This window comes from Gadus macrocephalus, chromosome 3, assembly GCF_031168955.1.
Source record: "Gadus macrocephalus chromosome 3, ASM3116895v1".
Classification (NCBI taxonomy): domain Eukaryota; kingdom Metazoa; phylum Chordata; class Actinopteri; order Gadiformes; family Gadidae; genus Gadus; species Gadus macrocephalus.
In genome coordinates this window covers 6,250,452-6,275,264 of record NC_082384.1, presented here as the reverse complement: position 1 = coordinate 6,275,264, position 24,813 = coordinate 6,250,452, and the positions used below count along the sequence as shown (strand labels likewise).

Genomic DNA, 24,813 nt, shown 5'->3' with positions numbered 1-24,813 from the left:
TACCTAAACAACGACGGCTGCAACATTGTCCTTTACTGGAATGATGTTTACACTTTTAGATCACTTGGAGGCTTTAGCTAGTGTGCCTGTAACTGTCTGCTGAACTCGTGCCGAAACATCAACCTAGACTTAACCACCTTTTTTTATTGAAAAATACATATTTAGACTATTTTTGCACAAATTAATAGCTGCTTATTACACGGCTATATTGCCAAAGCAAAAAGATAACGTCACAAGGCGTGTCTTTTTATGATTAACATTCGTAGTGTTGATTAGCAGAGAAATAGTCTGCATAAGACGTTTACGTTGCTTAGCAACCGAATACGCTGGGGTTGATAAATTACCTGACTATATGCAGAGTGATAAAGACGTGATTCAGAGGCAAAAACACTTCCCTTGACACTTTCGTTCCACAGCATTGAAAAGAGCTGTGCAATAAATTAAAGATATTTTTTTTTTTTAAGAAAAGTTTTAGGTGGGCCTGGGTCCAAAAGGCCCACCCATAACGCCGTGCCTGACTACAATTAGCCTACAAGTCCTCCAAATAATTCAGCAGAATTGCATTACTGCCACAAGAATATAGGCAGCAGTAGTCATTATGCGCTAAAATGGTACCGGCCAGTGTTTTTCTATAAATTATTGGAAGAGCCCCCCTGGGTCGGCTGGGAAAGTCATAGGCCCCGCCCACACGAAGCCGATTTCATGGCGAAACCGCAAAGGTCTTGTACGGTTCGGCCTTCCGTCCACACGGAGCCGGCAAATCCGCTGACCGAAACCGTAAACTTCTGAAACCACCCTCGGAGGTGGTTTCAAAACTTCCCGGTTTCGTTTTGGATTTGTGTGGACGCCTGAAACCGTAAACCATGACGTCATCGCCCCTACCCGGGACCCTTTAGCCAATGACTGTTAAGCCTGCAGAGTCTCAGAACTCACAACAACAAAGATGATGGCGGACTACAGGCTTGTAATCGTTCTGCAGCAGATCATGTCCCATGTTGGGTTGCTTGCTAAGCCATTATTTATTGAGACTGTTGACTGACTATTTGTCAGTGTTGTTAGTGATTCGGGGGGTAGCCTTTATGCGCATGCTCGCCTCTTCTCATTACATTTTCTTCTGGATTTCTGTAGCAGAAGCAGCGCCCCTTATGGGCCTGGCATGTGTACTACAGCGTTTCTACAGATCTACCCGGTTTCACTTGACTCCGTCTTTACAGAGATACTCCGAAACCGGATAGATCGAAACCGGAAGGGTTTCGGCTTCGTGTGGACGGGGCCTTAGTCACGCTGATTACAGACGTTTATAAAATGCGTACACGGCTCTCACAGGACAGCCACGCAACGGACACATGGTCATCTTGCATCATTTGATGTATTGCTGTATAGTTAAACTAGCAAACCATCGCAAGGAAATGTAACAAATAGCTGAAAGATTCATCCGCAAACATCAGAATAAAAGAACACTGGCAGGGACCATTTTAGTGCATAATGACTACTGCTGCCTATGCTTGTGGCAGTAATGCAATTCTGCTGAATTATTTAGAGGACTTATAGGCTACTTGTAGTGAAGTATTTTTAACAGCGTGGAATCCACAGCTGATCACTTTCACTGGCTAAGCAAAATGAATTCCGGTTGAACAGGTGAATTGATCCTGAAAGCCTATGTCCTACAATAATTCATTTGTATTCCGTTTTTAGGCCATCTCATTAATGGTCACTTAAATGTATTTAAGCTCACCAAGTCCAGTATTCAGAATTCAAAGCATTTATTCACAAATGCGAGCATGCACATTAGCCATTTAGTTAAATAATGTCACAAGATCGGTCATACTGCAGGCTCTCATTTGCAAGAGCACTGATTGCGTGCCCGTCTCCGATATGCTATATACCTGGCATTTATTCAGTTCCAATTATTGTCGTGTTTGCATTGTAATGCACAACTTTGCCTCTCCCTGTTATAAAATAACGTGCATCCCACCAACTTTAGCCAATGCGGGCTCCTATGTCAGTGTTGCTTTACCAGTGTGTTTAACATGTGTGCGTGTCTGTGTTGTCATTTAGGCTATAGATATAGCTTGATTGTCTTGCATCCATGAAATATTGTAATGTTATGGCTTCGGCTACTGCATATCGAGAACAATCTGGGGATGAGGACATCCCCGACTATTGACGGGTATTTCGCACACTGCCATCTCAATATATAGCCTAACATATGCAAAAATATCACTGTACTAGACACAAATGTATTTTTCACTAGCTAGTGGTGGTCATTACCTTGTAGTGAAACTAGTAAAGACAACACAGCTTTACGTTACGGCGAAACATAGAGGCACTGCAGCTCTCGACAATGCGTTGCCCTAGTCTGGTATTTCTCTTCACTGATTGGTTAGACAGCCTTCAAACTTAGTGGTCAAGCAAAGAAGAGGGAGGGGCTCGTTCTACATACATAATAGCCGGAGCGAATAACTATTAGCCGCGGCTATTAGGTATGCAAAAACCGTACGGAATCCGTACGGGAATTCCTGCCAAACTGCACAGATTCCGTACGGAATGTATTCCATAGGGTTTCTGTACGGTTTCCGTGCGGTTTAGCACTTTTACCGCATTCTAGGGCCAGTTTGTGGCCTTCTTGGCTTTCCATACCACATGTCCCACAGAGCAGCCATGACGCTTCGCAGAATTACCCAGCTGATGACTTCTGTATTTACTGGGCACTTTCGTGAACTTTTGGACGTGCACTCGTGTTGTTTTGACTCAAAGATAAACGTGGCCTCATTATAAATCAACGGTCACCAGGACTCCGCGATAGACCATGATGAGATATGATGCAGCAATCGGTCAATGTGAAAACAAACCCGAACAAACTGGCGCTCTGGTTTGAAACTCGAGCAGAAAGAAGAAGAGCACCAGACTGTGATCCACTCACTGGAGTCCCCGATCACTACCACGCTCCTGTTGTGCAGCAGCTGGGCCGCGGTCTGATGGCCGACGGACGCCATGGCCTCGTAACTCTTTTTGGATTGGAAAACTAAATGTCAACATCGATGAATGGTAAAACTATTTTCGCATATTACTTTTAATGTGGTCATTTAAGTCAGAAATGATCTTTAGCAGACGCTTTAGTCCTAGCAGCAGGTCCTTACCATGATGTCGTGATGGCTGGTAGAGAGTTCTGAGTCTGACTCGGTTGATTGATGTGCAGGGTGTGGTGTCATGCCAAATTTGTACCGGCTGCCAAATTTGTACCGGGCGCGTCATCCATACGTAATCCATTCCAAACCTGCATGGCAGCATTAAACAATTAAATACAATACAAATATAAAGTAAAAACAAGTGTTATCTAGCGATCCGTTTTCTGTATTATGTTATTTCGTCTTTGGCAACATGAGCGCGAATGTTTTTTGAAACCCGCTTTAAACACTCAGTTTACTAGCTAAATTTGATTAAACAATTAAATACAATGCAAATATAAAGTAAAAACAAGTGTTATCTAGCGATCCGTTAACTGTATTATGTTATTTCGACTTTGTCAACATTAGCGCGAGTTTTTTTAAACCTGCCCGGCAACGGACGACGCGATCATCTGCTGCCATGCAGGTTTGGAATGGATTACGTATGGATGACGCGCCCGTTACAAATTGGCAGCCGGTACAAATTTGGCATGACAGTGCCCAAACATGAAATTCGTATTTATATATGAATCAATAAATGCGGGAGACGGGTGGATGAATCAGGAAGTCTGTTCACTGAGGAAAGCTACACTCCTGTTTTGTTTACACCTGGCTAAAACTGCCCAACCAGGCTCATTCAATCTGGCCCCTTAATCATTCCTCTGTATAATTGGCTGATTCATTATCCCTTACTCTCCACCTCAAGCTGGTGTGTGGTGAGCGTTCTGGCGCTGATTGGGTGCCGTGCATCACCCAAGTGGGTGCTACAAATTTGTGGACTGGTGACTGAGGTCCCCCCCTTCACTGTAAAGCGTCTTTGAGTGTCCAGAAAAGCACTACATAAATGCAATCATTTATTATTATTATTACACTCATTGTCTTATGCTCATCCACTAGGTAAAGCCAGGGTAGGTCTCTAAATACTGTCACCTAGTGGTGAAAAGTAAGAGCAGGGTATGAAGACGGTCTGGGTCTTTCCTGTGACATTTTAGAGCTAGCGGGGCATTACTGGCATAATGACAAGCTTTGGAAACATATTAAACACATAAAATACAAAGGAATTCCTCAAAATAGATTTTGAATTGACATGTCCTTTATTGCCAGTAAACCACATTTATGAGGGATGCCACTCATGTACCTCTGAGATACATACATCGATAGTCCATGACAGTAGGCTGATTATTATGTCATTAACACTAGACTCGAGCTACTGGTTGTCAGATGGGTTTTCTAGGCTTGTGGTTGGTATAGGCTGGCGGGTGGGGCAAACTATATTCTTTCATAGGGCCCAAAATCTAAAGCGTCGCCCCCGGCTTAAGGTATGGTTAGTGGAACCAGAGGGTGGAGATCCCGGGCGAGGGCTGACCGACGGTAGAGATGATGGACAGTCGTGCAGAGGAGCAGGGCCGGGGAAATTTGTTGACCGACGAACAAGTCAGAAGGAGTCGTTGGCAAGAAGTTGGAAAAGCTGTAGTATCCTAACTCCCACAGCTTTAGGTAGTCACTACTTGTCTCTTATTATGATGTTGTGTTCTCATGTTGTAAGCCTATTTTTGTAGATATTACTGTGACGGACAGAATCGGGATATCCTAAAATGTTTAATGTGAAAACAGCTTAACGAATATTTAACTTTGACAAAATAATGAAACAATTCCAGTATCTACGGCGCCATAGGATTAGCTATTGTACTAAGGAAAACAAAATGTAAAATCAATTTTATTTATTAAAAAAATTAAACATGGTAAAAACGAGATAAAAATCTGAGTTTAACGTGTCTAAATTACCTTAAAGAAAGTCAAATTAAGATGGAATTCATACCATTCGTACTCCATTATGAGGACATGCTATGATGAAAATGGCAAGTCTAAAGGCATTGGAAAAATATTGATAAAAAATTTAAAGGGGTCAACTTTAGGTGAAACGAGACCTTGATTCATCATTCATCATCATCATGGCATATCCTAATGATGCCTTGAGGAGCTTCAGGCCTCCCGTCTTATAAGCCTTGATGTCGGAAACCTCTGCCACCATGCTGCCCCTGGCCCCGGGGGTCAGAGAGGAGACCCTACCCGCGATCACTGAGGCGTTGCATGGAGGGGAGAGGGCGAGGGGAGAGAGGGGTGAGTTAAAGAGTAAGGGAGACAAAGAGCAATTCCAATGAAACAGTAAATGAAGTGCTTCCCTTGCCCTAGCTTTTACACCTGCAGTACAAGAGCATTGTATTGATTTAAAATATGGATGCACCGATACCACTTTTTTACTAACCGATACGATACCGATACTTTTATTTTTTTGGTCTCTATGAAAGAAGTGCAATTAAATTGAAAGCAGATTTTCAATTATAAAAAATCTGCTTTCAATTTAAAAAATTTAATATTTCAAGCCTTTAGTAAGGCTATACAAAATGAACAGAAGGCTATTCCAAAACAAAATTAAACAGAGCTATCTGGTTTTAACAAAAAAGCAGTCAAAGACAAAATGCCATCACATAATGCAAATGTAAATATAACCAGATCATGCAGCAAGGACCTAACGTGATTTTTCACTTTATCATACACCTTTGGCAACATCACATCTGTGATGTAGAGGCGACTGGGAATCTCATATCTGGGCTCTAGCACTTCTAGAAGACAGCGAAATCCAACATTATCAACCACTGAAAGTGGCTGGTCATCGAGCGTTATGCCGTGAGTTAGTGCCTCTGTTATTTTTATTGCCCGTGAGTTGTCTTTGGACATTTTCTCTCGCTTTTGGAAGACGTCAGTGAAGGTGGGCTGCTTCAGTCTTGCGCCGCTAGCATTAGTGAACTCTGTGTACTTAGCACTATGGTGCGTCTTCAAATGTGTTATCACGTTGCTGGTATTAAAATAAGTACTTTCCTTTCCACCTCTAGACACCGTAGCATTACAGATCATACACTCTGCCTTACTCCTGTCATCATCCTTTATCTTAAAATATTCCCAAATCGCCGACATGACTTAACATGTGACCGTTAAGATGTCGCAGCAACTTTCACACACACAAGCCTTTGGCAGAATCAGAGCCATGGACATATAAAGGATAGACCACAGACTGGAAAATGGCCGCCCATTCATTCCTATACAAACTGCTCAGTGGCGCAGGGTAACATACAGGAGCGATTTGCTTCCGCGTTATGGGGCCAAGACACGTGACCTAGTCCGTGACGTACCGGATGCAGAGATCTTCTTCTTCTTCTAGTTTAGTGGAGGATCATAGTTTTTCCCCATTTACCGCCACCTACTGGACTACTACACAGGAGTTTGTGACAAGGACGTTGGCAAATGATACTTTAAATCATAAAAATAAATTCAAAGAAAAAACCAAACTAACGAAAGAAAATAAACAAAATAAAACAAACTAACGAAAGAAATGAATAAAAAAAAAATATATATATATATACTTAAGGTTAAATTCTTCTAATTAGGTTAGTATCTTTTAGCTAATTTATCAGAAATTTCATTGCCATATATTCCATGGTGGGCTGGAATCCAACAGAACTGAATAACTAAACCAAGGCTTATAATATTTAAAAGAAGATGCTTTACCTCTATCACCAAATCTTCACGTATTGAATTATCTGTTATAAAACTTAGTATCTACAACCCATCTAAGAGCGGTTATTATTGTGGCCATCTCGATTGAGTATACTGATAAAGTCACCCACTCTATATCCATATCCTTTTTCAAATTCTGGAATATATATGCCAATACCACATTGTCACCAACTTAGTATCTACAACACATCTAAGAGCGGTTATTATTGTGGCCATCTCGATTGAGTATACTGATAAAGTCACCCACTCTATATCCATATCCTTTTTCAAATTCTGGAATATATATGCCAATACCACATTGACACCATTCTATGATAGCTGATAACCAAGGTACACACTGTAATACTATAATCAAGAGGACATACAGGCAGTTCAAATTAAAAGAGATAGAACTTTATTGATCTGGAAACTTCATAAATATGTAAGATTGCTCCATATAATACCATAGTAACATAGTAAACGTATGTAGGCCTAAAAAATTCAGTTCAATGTTATTGCTTAAGAAACAGATTCCTTCCAACTAACTATTTACGAAAAATGCAATCAATAATTTATATAAAAGTAAATGTTTACATATCGACCAGCAACGAAGTTGCAGTAGCCTACCCAAATAATGAATTGTAATACACCAACATTGTCAACTGTCATACATAGCTAACCATAACCCTGTCATACATAGCTAAACAAGCAAATGAAAATGAAATACCTACCAACGCAAATGAAATGTTAATATTAGACAATTAACAATATTATGAAAATTACGTAGGTCTCCCATAATCATTCAGGTAATCAATACGTCCGTGCCTGTTACAGCTATTTCAATGATATGTGTGTTATATATCCGTGTTCAACGCCATTCATGTTAAGTAAAAGGACAAATCTCAGACTTTGGAAGTTAATGGAGTTAATGGAAGTTAATTCGGAATTTAATTTAACTCGGAAGTTAATGGAGCCGTGCACTTCAAAATAGGGCCATAGCAAGGAGCCGTTTGTTTCAGTACGACTCCTTTCAGCTGCCCACCCAACATAAACTGCTAATAAAACGCTTGAGGAGGCGTTTTGAAAAGAAAAAAAAAATATTTTTTTAGAACAGGGTAGAAATATAATTATGAGCCTTTGATTGATATCCAGACATTTTTTGCGGAGACACAATCTTGTTCCCCACTTGTATTGGAGTGGAGGGCGATATCTACTTCTGGGCCACATGAAATGACGGACCCCCGTCCACAGCCAGCTTAAACAGCTGCAATACCAGGCTTGGCCTCTGAGCACTGGTGGATTGCGGAAGTATGCGCCTATCCTGGGGGCCTGATCAGAGCCCGTCTACGAAGAGCCTGGGCACTTCCTATACGCCCCATTGTACCGATCTTGGTTGTAGTTCAATTAGACATCCACTGGGTGATCGCGGGCGAGTCCAGATTGAATGGGAGTCTATGGGGCTAGACGGCTAAATATGACTCTTTCACCTGCTTGTCGTTGAAATATCGCAAATTTTATTGTAGATTCCGCAAGTTCAATATAGATTATAGTTCAAAAGTCGAATGAATGAGACTTATGTCCTTTCGATTTCTTACAGTTTGGGCCTTTGTTGGCCGTACACGCTAGCATTCTGCTAATGAATGCTGATTGATCAGGGACGGACTTGCGACTGATTACATAAACTGCTAATAAAACGCTTGAGGAGGCGTTTTGAAAAGAAAAAAAAAATATTTTTTTTTTCTTTTTTTTTCAAGATTGTGTCTCTTCAGATGCTCTTGACGGCATCTGAAGCTGAAGCACAATCAGAAACATTATCTTAAGTTGGACTTTCCGTCGAAGTGAATTTTTGCGTACTGTATTTATATTTTCCTGCAGGCCCTTTTATTTTTTATGTAGTTATGTATGGTGAAAGTAGATGGGCATGAATGGAATTTCTTCCATTTCTTGTGTTCAATGTTCAATGTGTTATATACTTGGTAGGTACAGTATGACCACCTTAAAGGGACTCTCACCTTTGTTGCATTTTTACACTTTTTTTGGATAAGGTTAAATTGGTATTAATAAGGTAATAACACTCTAATATGCAAGACAGACCCACCAGGAGTAAAAACAAACAATTATTTTACTCTCATAATATTTAGTGAAAACTTCAACCAAAAAAATTCTTCGGACCGAATGACCTTATTGGCCGACAGACCTGTCTGTTTGCTGCATGGATATATAAGGTTTTCCGTCTGCTTCTTGTGGCGCATTCGGGCCTGCGTCATCAAGGCGCGTCCTCAACTAGAGGGTTTGTTTTGATTCCACGGCAGACAGTAGCGAGTAGCGACTGACGATGGCAGACCAAAGTGGTCCACGGCGTACTGAAACTGCACCATTCAGTCCGATTAGGGGACTCATCTCGGACTCAGACTCACAGAGTTACCCTCCTCTGGAGCCTCAGGAAGACCTCCAGACTGTTGGCCACCAACTGCACCATTCAGTCCGATTAGGGGACTCATCTCGGACACGGACTCACAGAGTTACCCTCCCCTGGAGCCTCAGGAAGACCTCCAGACTGTTGGCCACCAACTGCACCATTCAGTCCGACAAGGGGACCCGATTCGGCCTCAGAAGCCAAGTGGTCCCGCTCCCCTGGATGATTCTCAGGACCTCCAGACCGTTGGCAACCAACCGCACCACTCAGTCCGATTAGGGGACCCGTTTCGGACTCAGACGCGAAGTTGTCCCGCTACACTGGATCTCCAGGAAGACCTCCAGACCGTTGGCAACCAACCGCCACACTCAGTCCGATTACGGGACCCATTTCGGACTCAGACGCGACGTTGTCCCGCTACTCTGGAGCTCCAGGAAGACCTCCAGACCGTTGGCTATGGCGAGTGGATAGTGCCAGGATTCCCTGGAGAAGGATAACAACGTGTGAAATGAACGTGTGGAGAAGCTACGCCGCCGCCGTGTGGAGAGGATATGCACGCCGCCGCCGTTGGGACTGGGGTTCGATTCCCAGTCTATATATATGATTTTTTTCTTCATTATTTTCCGGTATTAATATATCCAATGACTTGTTGATGAATAAGTTGATGACATTTTATAAAAAACGTTAGTTTTTATGTGTCAAAAAGACAAACAGTTTTAAAACAGATCTCAAAAATGTTTTGATGATTGTATGGGCATGATGTCACTTCATAGGGCAGAGGGGTATTCCACAAAGCCGGTTTTATCACATAACCGGGCAAATGAACCCAGGGTTTGCGGTAACCCTAGGGTTTCCGTTCCAAAATGAACACGGTATGTTAGTTACTATAGCAACATATGCTCTGAATCAAACCTGGTCGGACCAGGTTTTGTGCAGGTTAAGTTTGGAACATAACCCGGTTTTGGGGATTTAAAGCTGCGTTCACCGCAGAGTCCATGTGTTCACAATGGCATGCCCTTTTGATGAGAGCCCTGTTGATACCGGAACGCCAATTATTCGTGCAACCCACCGGGAGAGATTTATAAGACCACGGCTATATTTAATATATTTAAATAGCCTTCTCTCTAGTTCAGGCGTTCTCACGGCGACGTAGGGTAGCAGGCGTCTTAGTGGCGACGAACTTATCCACACGTCGAGAGTAGACGTACATTTTGTCTGAATTTCCTTATGTACGTCGCCGTGACACCGCCGCCGGTGGGCGGATCTTCCATGCCGTCGCCGTGACGTCGCTGCTGGTCTCTCGTCTGCAGTCCCAATCAATCCCATTCAAAATTTCACACGTTCCCACGGCGACGTAGGGTAGGCTGCTCCTTTGCCTCTTCCAGGGAATCCTTAGGTTTGGCACTATCCACTCGCCATAGTTGGCAACCAACCGCCACACTCCGATGGGTCCCGATTACGGGACCCATTTCGGGCTCAGACGCGACGTTGTCCCGCTAATCTGGAGCTCCAGGATGGTAGATATTATGACCCCTGGGAGTCTAAACATAACCCATGGGAGTCTAGAACTTTTGTACTGTAGCGACCCTGGGACAGTTAAATACTTTGTGTGTTATGTGTTACATTATATTTCGTTGTCCGTTATGCCAGTTGTTCTATGTGCATGTATTGTAATGTTCTTCTTGTCAATCAGCGTGGGGGCGAATCATTAGGTCAGCTGGGGGAGGGCCTTGGAAGAACACGAGGGTGGGGGCCTGCACGCGAGTGAGACCGTGTTGGGGGTTGCCGGGGTAACCGGGGTTTGTTTTGTGTCGGTTTTCTGCCGTTGGTTACAATGTTACGGGTTTCAGTGACCTGGTTTTGGTTCATTAAAACTACCTTCAACTACTAATGACTCGACATCATTATGTCACCGGCGAGGTCGTTACAGTACTAAAAATAACGCTTAGTTTTGTACTCTAAAAAATAACGCTTAGGGGGTGGGGCATTGGAGGAAGGCGGGATGATTTGAATGTGCTGTAATTCTCAAATGCAACAAAGGTGAGAGTCCCTTTAAAGGCACCCAGTGCAACTTTATGTAAACATTCAATGAAAAATAAACATTCAATTTCTAGTCTTTTTTACACGTAGTAAGTTTCAATAACTCCATACCATTACATATCGACATTCAAGGAGCAAAGATGAGACGTCGTTGTGTGGTGAGAACTGATAGAAAATCGTAAACAACAACAATCGCCGGTGGGGAGAAGCCATTTTTCCATTGACTGGAAGCCTGCTTTATTTATTGTAGGTTACAAAAAATCAGTTCTCACCACACAACGATGTCTCATCTTTGCTGCTTGAATGTCGGTATGTAATGGTATGGAGTTATTGAAACTTACTACGTGTAAAAAAGACTAGAAATTGAATGTTTATTTTTAAGCCTCGAAAGTTGCACTGGGTGCCTTTAAATAACACAGCCAATGTCCCGCTCAATATCATTTCATCTGTCATTGTCTATTTTTCGAAAATAAAGATCGTTTAAAAAAGAAATGCCTCGTAAATGTGCAATGATAAACTGCTCACAGTGGAAACGGATTGTCCGTCTTTTCGTTTCCCAAGGACAGCAAAAGGTAACGTTCTTGCTTGCTCCTATATGAATGGCCCTAGGCTACCTGAGGCTGCACCTGGTAGGGAAAGTTGTGCTGGAGCCCGGGCAAAATCGCACATGGCTTATTCAAGTTGCGCGCTAGACATTCTCTAAAGTGTCGAGACTCAAGCACTTAACCTTAAACGATTGTTCCATACAAATTGTTTGTTAACGATTTAACAACTTCAACATCTGCTATTACAGTCGTTGTTTTTTTTTTTGTAGGACTTGGTCTAATGACCTTGCAGTGTAGATGGAAAACCATCTACACTAATTGTCATTGATTTCTATGCATTCACTGATCTTTACAGATGGGTTTGTTTTAAGCCATTGAATATAATTGCTCTGCCCTGCAACACATTATAAGCTACACATGTTTGTTAAATGAGAAATATGGTCTGGGTCACATTGAAACAGTAACAGTTGTATAACAGTAATTATACAAACATTATACCAACATTGCAACAGGCAAGTTCATTCAAACATCACACTAACAAGAACACAATAAGAACAGTAACTAATAGTAAATAATAATAATAAAAAAATAAAAATGATTTTTTTATGTCTCTGAACATACAGAACAGAGGCAGGGAAAAAGGACAGAGGAAGAAGACTTGTCCGTTGTCACAGCATCAAGGTCCAACTGTAGAGATCAAGAAAGGAAGAGGCATGAGGAGGAGTACAACAGAACACTGCTCTCTAGGAAATTGTTTACTGATGTAAACTAAGTTGATGCAGTCTTAAAATTATGACTCTAATCCAGGTTTCTATTTCAGGAGAAAAAAATGGCTCATAATCGTTACTAAAAAAAAAGCTTTATCATCGGCACTAGTGAGGATTAAAAAAAAACTCTGTAAGTTACATACATATGTAAAACATTCGCGCATTTCTTTTTTTACATTAGCTCACTAAAACTACATTAGCTCACTAAAGCTCACTTTACATTAGCTCACTAAAACTAAAACACTGTAACTAGTGTATTAAGCAAGAAAAAGCCTTACCTCCAACAGCTGGTGTTATCGTTGCGGGAAAAGGGAAATCCCGAAGTGCCAAAGTGCTTTAGAAACTGCCATAAGGCAGTACCTCTGACAGTATGACAATGTGTGACGTCATCGCATTTTTTTAACGCCTTTTTAGAACAGATACGTGACCTTAAAAAATGCAATATTCAGCTGTACTCAACAAATACAGAGTAGCCAGGATAAGTGCCCAAATTGACAATTTTCCAAAGATGTCCGGTATATATGCAAGGAGGCACATTTTCTGCTGGTAACCTCTCGACAACCACCGTGCCTCTGTGTGAAATAGTATGTTTTCATATTCAGAGCCCTTGTCGGCACACAGTGTTGCAAACAGACATGCGCGCAGAGGATGTGGCTTGATGTAATTCACTATGGTTACGACCTGGTGCAGTATGTCTGCAATGGGCGCAATTTAGTTATTTTTTTAGCTTCTTCCTACCCGCACATCGTTTTCATCGATTGCAGCTTGCAATATTAAAGTCTCAGCAATGCTATGTGGCTTCATATTCCTAGCAATGAGATAGCTCACCTCAAGAGAAGCTTTCAGGGCCCGTTCACTAGCAGTCACAGCCTTTTTGAAATACTACACTTGCTGTTTGTTCGGTCTGCAAATTTATTTTCGAAAAAAGCTCTTGGTTTGCCGACATGCTCTTTGGGTGGTGTCTCAAAGTGTCTTTTGAGTTTGTTTGGCTTCATACTCTCGGCAGACAGGACCTTACTACATAGCAGACATTTCGGCTTCTCCTCGTAGCATTCCATCACACTTGTAAATCCATACTGAATCGTATGTTCGCTGTGTCTTTGGTGTCTGTGCCACAGTTCCTCTTGGAACTGTCTTTGGAGGGACAGGGCCAGGCGGGCGAATAAATCTTTCCATTTAGTTTTATACACTCTGATTGCAAGTTTGTTTTTACATTTTACAGGTTTGAGCTTGAACTCAAGTAATGTAACTGTTAGGGATGCACCGAAATGAAAATTCTTGGCCGAAACCGAAAACCGAAAATGAGGAAAACAAGGCCGAAAACCGAAACACCGAAAGAAATTATTATGACAATTATTAGTACCATTTAGGGTTGCCGCGGTATTAGGGTATAAGGTTAAAAAAGTTAAAAGTTCGGCAGTTGTCTTTGCACTGTTTTATTTTTGATGTGTTTTTTCATAAAAAATAAATGTATACAAACCTAATAGATAGGCGTCCTAATAAAGCGTTGGAACACGCAAGACCGGTAACCATAGCAACGCCGGTAATAAACCCTGCAAAGCCCAATCCCTACGAGATCTCCCCGCGCTACTGCCATCCGGGGGCGCACAGAGTTTTGGGCCGTGATATTATCTATAAAATTATATTATACTATTATATATAGAAAGTTATAAGACGCTGCAACCGAGAATTGGCGCGCTGCTAGACGCTGTCACCGAGTGTGAGAGGAGAGTTGATGGAGAAAATGGCGGTTGACCTGGTTTCAAAGTTTATACCGTTTATACTCGGTAATACAACCCTAGTACCATTGCATTTATGGCTATGACTGTGTACTAACTTCATTAAAATCAAGGCATTGCAATTTTTGCAAATCGCTATACGTGGGTCTTTCTCAGAAACATTGAAAAACGTCCACACCGCAGACATATTGGCGCTTATCCAGACAAGCGTGTGCTGGCCGCGCTTTTTGTTTGCGTCATCATCACAAATTTCTGTTTCGGCCGTGTTGTTTCGGTGATAAAAGTATTTCGGTGGCCGAAAATTCGGTGCATCCCTAGTTAACTGTGCAGTCACGTGATCGCGGCACTCAAAGATGCACCAGCTCAGATATTTGCTGCATTTTATTTGAACTAGATTTATATTCGGGAAAATGAAAGTATAGGAGACAGTTATGTATGATTATTTGTAGTGTTTTATTTAAAAAAAATATATATACATATATATATTTTTTATCAATATTTATTTATTTTTTAAATCAATTACTAGACATTTCAGGCGACCCTATTTAAATTCCAGGCGACCCCACATGGGGTCGGGACCCAAAGGTTGAAAAACCCTGTATTAGACATTCTCTTGCAGATTCTCAGAGCTTCGGCTCATTATCGCCCCCTAGACATTGAATTTAGGTAGGACAACTCATCTCCGCATGCGACCGGTTTGATGTAGGCTACTACTGACACATACATACATACATACATGCATACATACATACATACATACATACATACATACATACATACATACATACATACATACATACATACATACATACATACATACATACATACATACATACATACATACATACATACATACACATACATACATGCATTCAATTACAATTTGATTACAATACAATACAATAAGCTGGCATAGATATTTAAAAAGTTTTTTATTTTACCTTATTGGATTCATCGAAGAAGATAGTTGGAAATGTACCCAAAAATGGCCTAGGTTAAATCAGATCATAAAAAGTTTTTGTAAGGATAAAAACCAAGATCAAATCATTCATCATCAAGAAACAAAATAAGCCAAGAAATAATTTTGTCTGTACCTTGTTTTCTTGGTGCGGATGCTTTATAAAAGCACAATCCCACCTCATACTTTCATGGACTATCCAATGAGCTGATTTGTTGACAGGGCTTCAGAGTTGCCTATGAATGGATAGTCTATTTTAAGAGGGCGGGCCACTGCTATGGCTAGAGACTGTAAAGGTGCAGCCAAACAGTTTCTGGTTTCAGTGTACTGTACAGAGCTAATGGACCCCAGCAAAGAAATCACCCTTAAGTTCTGACTTTAACAGGAATGGGGTTTTGCCTTGAAGAAGTCTTCAAAGTAAAAAATCAGGTAAGTTGAATGTGTTTTATTTGAGTGTTCCCAATTGTGTTGCCAGGAACAATCAATTATATTTAGGCCTCTATTGCCTAAAATCGATGTTCAATTCTGAGTGAAACATATTAGCACTCCTGATGATTGTTCTGAAAAAGTATGTAGAACCCATATGAGAAAATAAAACTGCATGTAAACATTTTAAATGATCTCTCTTTAACACCTGGGATAGATGGAGATTCAATCCTCATCTCTACCTCTAAGGAGTCATGCCCTCTCCGGAAGTTCCCTTCTCCTAAACCCTACGGAGAGGCCTTTTCTTAACCTTAATCTCTCTAAACATAACAATCTTCATCTTCCTCCTCTCCTCCCTCCTTAACCCACTTCAGTATTTTGTCTTCAAACTGACTGTGACTTCTCCTGCTCATCCTCTTCTTCCTCTTCAGCCTCTCAAGAAATGGATTCCCTTTCACCTTTAGACGTTGACGACATTGAACAAATGTCTGCCGTTATTCCATCCAACAACAAATCGTCTTCTGAGTCTAATGCAGCCCCCGTCCCGCCGACATCTACCTCCCCAAATCCTAGCCACACCGCTTGTCCTGAGCCTCATGCAGTCATTGCTGACCTCCCTCTTGCAACCACCATGTCACCTAAAGCCCCCGCCAAACGCACATTCGCTGCCATTGCCAAAAAGGTGATCATCCAAGAGCGATTCAGGAAGGCAGAGGAGGAGGATGCAGCAGATGAAGACGATGGTAGGTACTTCCTGTGCTCTGAGCTCTGTGATGACAATAAAATCAGATTGATCACCAGTTGTGCTCAGACAACCACAGTCTTTTTTTCTTTCTCATACATACAAATAGCAACGTATGCCTACAAACACCAGGTGAGGAGACTTCTTATTCTGTCATTGGCACAACTTAAACTGTAATGTGAAACATTCATCATTGAGGGGCGATGCTGTGTGGAAGTTAAACTCCTATTAGTTAAGAGATATAAAGATTCTAGAATTATATCTGCTTTCATTCTGTTGCTTAGTAGTTTAAGGGATGCGCAAGGCAAGGGATTATTGTCACCAGGGGAGAAACATTGCTGAGCTGTAGAAAATGAATGTGATACTTTTAGAAGTTCATAAGGTTAAAGGATACTGGTGCATGTAACAAGAACACATGTTTCAACCATGTCAGAACTTTTTCTTCCAAGTTAGGCTTATACTTAACTTATGACCTTTAGTCATAAGTCATAGTTTTATTTAATAGTATTGATTATGTTGAGGAGGTATATTATATGGTTTGTAGAATATATGTAGTATGAGTAAAACTACACTTTATTAAAAGGTAGGTATAAGGCTAGAAAGGAGGTTAACTTAATGCCAGCACCTTGTGTAGACTAATGTGTTATACAGCACCTTCTTTAATATCATCACACCCCTCTCTCAATGGCTTTGCTCCAGAGGAAGAGCCAGAGGAGAAGGAGTTAACTTTGGAGCAGCTGGAGGGGAAAGCACAAGCTGGAGATGCCCGAGCTCAGACCCAGGTTAGACACCAACACACACATACAAACACACATAAAGGCCAATAAAGATTGTTACACGTGCGTCCATTCACTCTTCTGCAAACATACTGATGAAAAGGAATTTATCGTAGGACGCTTCTTAACAATAAAGTTGGTTTCATAGAGCATGGTCATGGGTAGACACTAGACACACTGGCGGCATTTACCAAGCATCTTCAGTTTAACAACGCACCTTCTTTCATTACATTCCTTCACAACGTACGCATAAACATCAAAGGATACAAAGAGGCATAAACCAAAAGTTCCACAAGGTCTAAACTTGACTAATGAATTGTCAATAAACAACTGGGCTACAATGGTCACACAAATGCATACTAACACATCACCGATATTTCAAAAGGAGAGAGGAAGGGAGCTATCTCTAACCATTAACTAGAAATAAAGAAAACAAGATTATGAGGCAGAAGCTACATAAACACGGGCAATATTCATTTAATATTAAATTATGTTATTATGGACAAGGACAATGTGCAAAATATATGGGGACTCAATCACTTCAGGGCGTCTCAAGTGATTGACACTTGAGATGCCCTGAAAGACCCTGCTACATTTTGGGGGCTCTTTAAATTCTTTAAAGACTGGCAGGAAAAGAATGGCAACAAGGATTTTTGGCTTCTTCATCAAATAATGACACTAAGACGTGTTAAGCATGAATGATAAGCATCAGCATACACAGTCTTCTCACATTCTTCTTCTGCCTGTCTCAACCCCAAACCAAACTGAGCCCACCGGCGCTGAATGGGGGGGCGCCCCCGATTCACCCTTGGTATTTCACACACTGGCAACCGCCCTTTAAGTGTTGGTCGCAGTGTCGATGAATTGGGTGGTGAGCGATATTTGCTGCAACAGTGTCAAGCGTTTTGAATGATGATCAGAGATGAAACACGCATGTTTCAGTTGGCTCAGTAAATAGTCTCCTGGTTCCTTCTGTTCCTGTCGAATCCTACATTTGAATAAATTCTGATGTTAATCCTTCCCAACAGATTAATGAACACACATGCACACATCACACACGCATGCATATGCAGACTCAGGCACAAAAACAGGTACGCACACACAAACATAAGTACACACGCTCACACGCACACACACAAATAGTTTGTGGCATGTTTCAGGTTTTCAGTCACAGAGGAGGACAAAGGAAAGCCTTCTGAAGCACACCGGAGTCCTCTTCCAACCTTGGTTTAGATACTGACATGTTCCAAATGCATCAGTTTCATACATAAGCATACAAAAGCATGAACACACGTTCTCATATACCGGACCATTTGCAGTGACTCTGTAATGCACAGCCACGAAGCCTATGCATTCAAAATTACATTACAAGTGTGTACGTGTGGAGATGGTGGGAAGATTAGATTAGAAACGGTATTCCTGTCCTCTGACTCTGTAAGTGAGTGTGGTGCTTTAATGTGCACATCATGCTTGAGAGGGGAGGAGGCGGTCAGGGGTTTTAAAATAGAAGTTAATATTAGAAAAGCGTCACCTGATAGGCCAAAAGTTTGTCTGCACAAACTGGAACAGCATGGACTCTCAAACATGGAACATGGGATTGAGTATAATGTAGTCTGCTTGTAACAGGAAGGACTCAAGAGTGGACATACCTTATGTATGTCCAAAACATGTATAGATTAGAATGCTTTATTACTAGATTATTAGCAGCCTTTTTAAATAGAAAAACATCTTCACATTTTCCACATAGTATAATCAAGTATTCTTGGTCCGAAGAGACTCATTCTCCTCCAAGTTTAGTAGAGCATTGGTAGTTTAGTAGAACCTTGGCACTGAGGGACAGCTTCAGCACCTCACTGTGTTGTTTGCAGGAGGAGTTCTGATTGGCCAGCGTCTCCAGCTTGGTCACGAGACCCTGCATGTCGGATACCGTCTTATAATTTCCTGCTTCTGTTGGTCTGTCTTCTTCCTTTTATTAGCATGCAGCCTCAGCCCCCTGTCTTCAGGCATATATATATAGATTATAATGCTTTATTACTAGATTACCTAACCCTTTGTCAATATAATATATCAATATTTTTAAAATTCTATCAATTCTATACACAAATACATATTATCATTTCATTTTGATCAAACCTTTATATTACTAGGCAAGTCCCGTTGAGAAGACAAGATCTATTTTCGAGGGAGCCCCTAACCTAACTGAAATGAGTGCCAATATTTCAACATTTTCTTTGTTTACTTTTCAGTTGGGTCAACATTACCTGATTGTAGCCGAGGAGAGGGACACAGAACTTAACAACAGTCTTGCAGTGAGGTGGTTACTGAAAGCCGCCAAGCAGGGAAGAAGAGGGGCAGCTCGTCTTCTTCAGCGCTGCTGGATCCAAAATAAAGGTGTGTGTGTGTGTGTGTGTGTGTGTGTGTGTGTGTGTGTGTGTGTGTGTGTGTGTGTGTGTGTGTGTGTGTGTGTGTGTGTGTGTGTGTGTGTGTGTGTGTGTGTGTGTGTGTGTCACTGCGGGAAAAGAGTTGTACCTGGACTGGAATACTCCTGTATACTCCCAGATACTGGATAATTGGAAGTATCTGAGAGTTTGTCAGCTGTTACGCAGACTGGAATACTCCTGGTAACGTTGTTCAAAAGATGTGTTGTTTCCTTCTGATTGTGTGGGAGGGTACACTGGGAAAAAGAAAAAGAGGATTGATAAAAAGTTAATTTAGAATTCCATATATTGCTATGAAACATTAATGTTGTCTGTGGATCATCAGAACGTATTTATTTCCTGATCCTCCTCTTTGAGCTCAAATATTCCATCTGACTCCATCCGGTTCAGCCCTCAAACCGCAGAATTACATCCTCCATGAATACTGAAATACTGTTCAGCAACTTCTTTAAAAATGCATTCAACAAGTTTGGATTTGGCAGTGGTTTAATGTTATTTTGGGAGCCATCTTCAGACTGTATACTATCAAAAGGATACGATGGTGGCCTACCTCTTATTATATACCTCATATTCTGAAAAAGTGTATTATCACCAATAGCAAATATCAAAAGTGTATTTGCTATTGGTTACTTTACTTTTTTGTTGAATTACAACTTCTTCCCTGAACTACAATCTGGGAAGGGAAAGGGGAAGGGAGATGCTTCAGTAAACGGCCCCTCAGAGACCATTGCATGTTATTAAAGGTCCCATGGCATGAAAATCTCACTTTATGAGGTTTTTTAACAATAATATGAGTTGCCCTAGACTGCCTATCATCCCCAAGTGGCTAGAACTTGCGTTCAGTGTAAAACGAGCACTCGGTATCCTGCTCGCCTTTGCAAAGATGGAAGCTCAGGCACGCTGATTTTGAATATGGCCCCATATGTCGTCATAAGGGGCCAAGTTACCACCCCTTTCTCTGCCTTGCCCGCCCAGAGAATTTGGCCCGCAACTGAGACAATGAGCTACGACCTGCAAGCGTGACGTGGGTGTGTGTGTGTGTGTGTGTGTGTGTGTGTGTGTGTGTGTGTGTGTGTGTGTGTGTGTGTGTGTGTGTGTGTGTGTGTGTGTGTGTGTGTGTGTGTGTGTGTGTGTGTGTGTGTGTGCAAATGTTGTACACTTGTACACTGTTATTTGGATAATCGTTCTGCTGTTGGTGTTATTATGGCGCATAACCGTCAACTCTGGTTTTCCAGAACGAGATTGGAGTTGGGGTTATCGCAGTCATGGTTGAGAAGGAATTGGGGGAAAGGAACTTTGGCTTTTTTATTTAAATTTTGTTTATTTACAGAACACGGCCAAAGGCTGTGTGCACCTCGCCATTGCGATGCATCCACTGTAAACAGAGTGTATGGTACCGTGGCCACAGGCTGCTCAGGGCCGCACCCCAACCCTCCTCCTTGACCCGCCTCCCTCCTCCTCATTTGCATTAAAGCTAAAGACATCGAAACGGCGCATTTGGGGAAGGCTCAATGTGCGACTGCCTCGTAGTGGCTGTAATTCTGCACCACGTCTGAATTTCGGGAACGTCTCTAAATACTGTGTTAGGGGCCCACTAATATCTATATTGAAGCATCCATAAAGTAGCATGCCATGGGACCTTTAACAAATGAAAGGCCAAGCCAAACCAGTGTTTAAATTAAAACATTTGTTGTTCATGTTTCTGTTGTTGTTGTTGTTTTTGTTGTTGTGTTATGATCTGGGATGTTATGTATGACATATTGCACCTAGAAAGACAGACTTAATGCATAGAAGCACCTTGTAGTTGTAGTTTATGCATACACCAGCCTCCAGTCTAGCAGTATTTTAACAGTTTCACCCCTCCCCAGAATGCTATGTCATGACATCCGAGGAGGAAAATAATACAGTTACAGTCAACACCTCATGCTTCATGTCCTCAAACTGGGCGACTGACTAAAGAACAGAGGTGCCTACATTAACGCCAAGGAGTCTCTTCTTCTACGGCTGACACTTACTGAGTCCATCCCTCTTTGTTCAGTTCAAGCCAGGGCTATTGGTTAACATAAAGGGAGATAAAACAACATGACAAATCCCATATGCAGATACCAAGAAACAGTAAAAACATATGCATCTTCCATTATTATTACCAGGCATCAGCCCAGACAACGAGGATGAAGTGCGTAGGCTGTCCACAGAGAGTAAGTTTGAGCTGGCCGTGCGTAAGGCAGCCATGTTGATGTACTGGAAGCTTAACCCAGACAGGAAACCAAAGGTGGCCATGACTGAGCTGCTGGAAAACGTCAGTCAAGTCAACAACCAGCCAGGTACAGAGAACACACACACACACACACACACACACACACACACACACACACACACACACACACACACACACACACACACACACACACACACACACACACACACACACACACACACACACACACACACGTTCATGTATACGCATACATACAACGGGTAAAGGTCACACATGCACATGCCTACATGTATATACATAAGAGAAAGGGTAAAAATAGTTCCAATATTCTGCATATCACATGACCGTCCAGCAGGAAGAAGTTGTGATTTGTGGTGGTTATTTTTAACAGGTGGCATCCCTGGACCAACCGCAGGCCAGACCCAAAAGATCTTACAGAGCATGGTCAGCAACAGGTGTAAGTGTGTCAGCATTTAATTCTGTTTTGTTCATTTCATAAGTCTACATTTGTGTTGTGTGTAATCGTCTTTCCGTCTGTATACCAGACAAATTAAAACGTGAACATGTCCTGCTGTGTTCTTAGCTCAGGATCTGGTGGACCTGGATGACTTTGTTGAGATCACTAAGCAGTTTGCCCAGGGCATGGCCGCCCCAGCCTCCCCTCCCCGCACCGTGACGCAGGAGAACAAGAGCAAGGTAGCGCTCATGTCTTCACGACTAGTGCTGGCACGACTAGTGCTAGCACGGCAACAGGAGATAGGATCCAAATACACAGGAGAATTCAGGAAATGTAACAAAAAGGCTTTAATAACGAAATCCCCCAGATCTAAGTTACAGTAACATAAATGGAGGAAACCTGCTCAGAAAACCGAACGTGTTGGGTGGAGTGGAGGGCCTGGGAGAGGAATCAGGGGCAAGGGGCCCGAGGGTGAAATAGAAATATCAGATGGACAGCCAGGATCCTGGAGAGGGACTGAGCAGGATATCTACGGCGGACGGCCTGGATTCCGATGCTGTTGGATTTTGTGTATGTGCTTGTGTGTGTACTCACGTGTGTGTGTCCGTGTGTGTCCATGTGTTTATGCAGAGCCCAGACCCACTCCCACAACCAGGAAGGAAGACATCTAAGGGTTCCTGGGGCCTGGCCCAGGGAGGGATGATGCTGAACTCTAGGCGCAGCGGAGCCCTGATTAGAGCCATGGCCTTAAGGTCAAACTTCATGGTAAAGTACAGCTCACCTTGGTTCCTTGGACATCGGTGTGTGTTTATCATTGCAATATGTAGAGCTTTGTTGATTTACTTTTGCTGATTATTTTCTGCCAGATGCTCCAGTACCCCCTCCACATTGTGATGGAGGTGAAGGAGCACCTGGTGGACTGGGCGTCGCGCGCTGGCGTCCTGTGGCTCAGCACCTTAATCCCCACGCAGCACGTCAACGCCCTCATCTTCTTCTTCATCATCAGCAATCTGACAGTGGACCTGTTCGCCTTCGTAATCCCCCTGGTCGTCTTCTACATGTCCTTCATCTCCATGATCTTCTGCACTCTGCGCGTTTTCCAAAGAAGCAAGGTCAGTGTTTCAGATGCAACCAGTAGGAGATGCTCATGGTTTGTTCACTGCAATCAGAGGTTATTTATATTTCATTATTAGACATTCAAGCAGTTTTTATAATTGGGTATTTATACGTTTTGGGTTTTGTGTATTGTGTGTTTGGTCTGAGGGCTCTGAAATATCCATTCAACATTAATTTCATAGAAGATGAGCCAGAAGTTTAAACTTACTGTTTGTATTGTTGTTTATATCCCCTCTCCTTGTGGATTTTCCAGATGTGGGAGAACTTCAGTACCCTCACCGCCCTCCTTACACGCTTTGAGCCGGGGCTGGACGTGGAACAGGCCGAGAGCAACTTCAGCTGGAACAATCTAGAACCACACCTGTACTTCATCCTCTCTGTCTTCTTCGTCATTTTCTCCTTCCCTGTAGCAGACAAGATCTGGATCCCCTGTTCAGAGCTGGCCACCGTGGCCATCTTCTTCTTCGTCATCAGTTACTTGAGCCTGAGCCCTGCTGCGGCCACCTACGCACGGCGGGCCATGGTCATAGAGGTCAGAGGTCACATCCCTGGTCATCTGATAAGTTATTTTAAAATTGTTGCCATTCCCAATTATCCCATCTGGAATGTTTAAAGAACATTTAATATTTTCTTATAGACAAGTATCCCCCAAGTCAAATGATAGGCCACCCAAGTGTTACCGCATCAATTGGCCTCGCTAGATACTGCAAACTTGAAAGAGGTGCAAAGCTATTTCTTAAAACTTGTTTAAATGCCAAAACGTCCTAATTTAATTTGGATATTTTAAATGATTTATAGTATATATATTATAATATATATTATCTTTTTAAATAAAACAGTGATGGACCCTGATGTGATGCAGAGGTGATCAGGTGACGACAACACTTCGGTGGTCTATTAGGCAGATAAATCTCCCTCCGTATTTTCAATTAATCTCCAACGCCATAATGTCAGATTTCCACAATTATTTTGAAGCATAGTCCTTAATATCTTCTGCTCTGAATCCTCCTCCCAGGTGGCGTCATCTCTGTGTTACCTGACTCGCTTCCTTCCAGAAAAGATGGCCATCCGCATTTTGGGGCGCACCTTTGCTACTCTGCCACTAGGGGAGTCTGTGGTGCTGAAGCTCAGTCTGCCCTGCCTGCTATATGTTTATCTATTCTACCTGTTCTTCAGGTGAGCAGAGAGAGTTGTTCTTCTTTGCAGTTCAATGCATATATTTCTAGATGCACCATACTAGAACATTTTAATCTCATGAAAACAACAATCAAGTGATTTGTGGCGTATCCGTGCCAATGTGACATTGGCACAAGTGTCATCCGGGGCAAACCTCACACCCAGCGTCTTAAGAACCCTATAACCATTCGCCCACACAGTTCAAATCAATTGGCTTTGTGATCACCTTCCTGTGCTAGGGTAACTGTCCAACCCCTACTCCATGGGTGAAAACACC

The 24,813-nt window shown here is 42.2% G+C and overlaps 2 protein-coding genes and 1 long non-coding RNA gene across 5 annotated transcripts in view; 1 reads left to right on the top strand and 2 right to left on the bottom strand.

Annotated features, from left to right (window-relative positions):
• The window catches only part of LOC132453840 (PC-esterase domain-containing protein 1A-like), a 168,845-nt gene extending 165,643 nt beyond the window's left edge, over window positions 1-3,202 (bottom strand). For all 3 annotated transcript variants that reach the window (XR_009524818.1, XM_060046854.1, XM_060046855.1), the window contains exons 1-2: window positions 3,141-3,202; window positions 2,924-3,008 (exon numbers count right to left, since the gene is read on the bottom strand). Coding sequence is in view for 2 of the 3 variants with exons in the window: in XM_060046854.1 (XP_059902837.1) it covers window positions 2,924-3,008; window positions 3,141-3,143 (88 nt within the window). In the remaining variant the exon portion in view is untranslated. The remainder of the gene's footprint in view (window positions 1-2,923; window positions 3,009-3,140) is intronic.
• The window catches only part of LOC132453841 (uncharacterized), a 154,683-nt gene extending 141,433 nt beyond the window's left edge, over window positions 1-13,250 (bottom strand). Inside the window, exon 1 of the long non-coding RNA XR_009524819.1 lies at window positions 13,122-13,250. This is a non-coding gene — a long non-coding RNA (uncharacterized LOC132453841). The remainder of the gene's footprint in view (window positions 1-13,121) is intronic.
• Window positions 13,251-15,458: 2,208 nt separating this feature from the next.
• LOC132453703 (wolframin-like) lies at window positions 15,459-24,549 on the top strand. The gene is made up of 11 exons (XM_060046650.1): window positions 15,459-15,616; window positions 16,045-16,356; window positions 17,055-17,137; window positions 19,378-19,522; window positions 21,720-21,893; window positions 22,179-22,244; window positions 22,371-22,623; window positions 22,727-23,009; window positions 23,111-23,356; window positions 23,614-23,892; window positions 24,376-24,549. Exons 2-11 carry the CDS (start codon window positions 16,056-16,058, stop codon window positions 24,538-24,540), a joined length of 1,995 nt encoding a protein of 664 aa, XP_059902633.1. The 5' UTR covers window positions 15,459-15,616; window positions 16,045-16,055; the 3' UTR covers window positions 24,541-24,549.
• The last annotated feature ends 264 nt before the right edge of the window (window positions 24,550-24,813 follow it).

Excerpts from the sequence above, each read along its gene's own strand:
- LOC132453703 (XM_060046650.1), top strand. The coding sequence starts at position 16,056 with ATGGATTCCCTTTCACCTTTAGACGTTGACGACATTGAACAAATGTCT. Across the intron at positions 19,523-21,719 it reads CTGCTGGATCCAAAATAAAG|GCATCAGCCCAGACAACGAG; the intron begins GTGTGTGTGTGT and ends TATTATTACCAG. Across the intron at positions 22,245-22,370 it reads GAGCATGGTCAGCAACAGGT|CTCAGGATCTGGTGGACCTG; the intron begins GTAAGTGTGTCA and ends CTGTGTTCTTAG.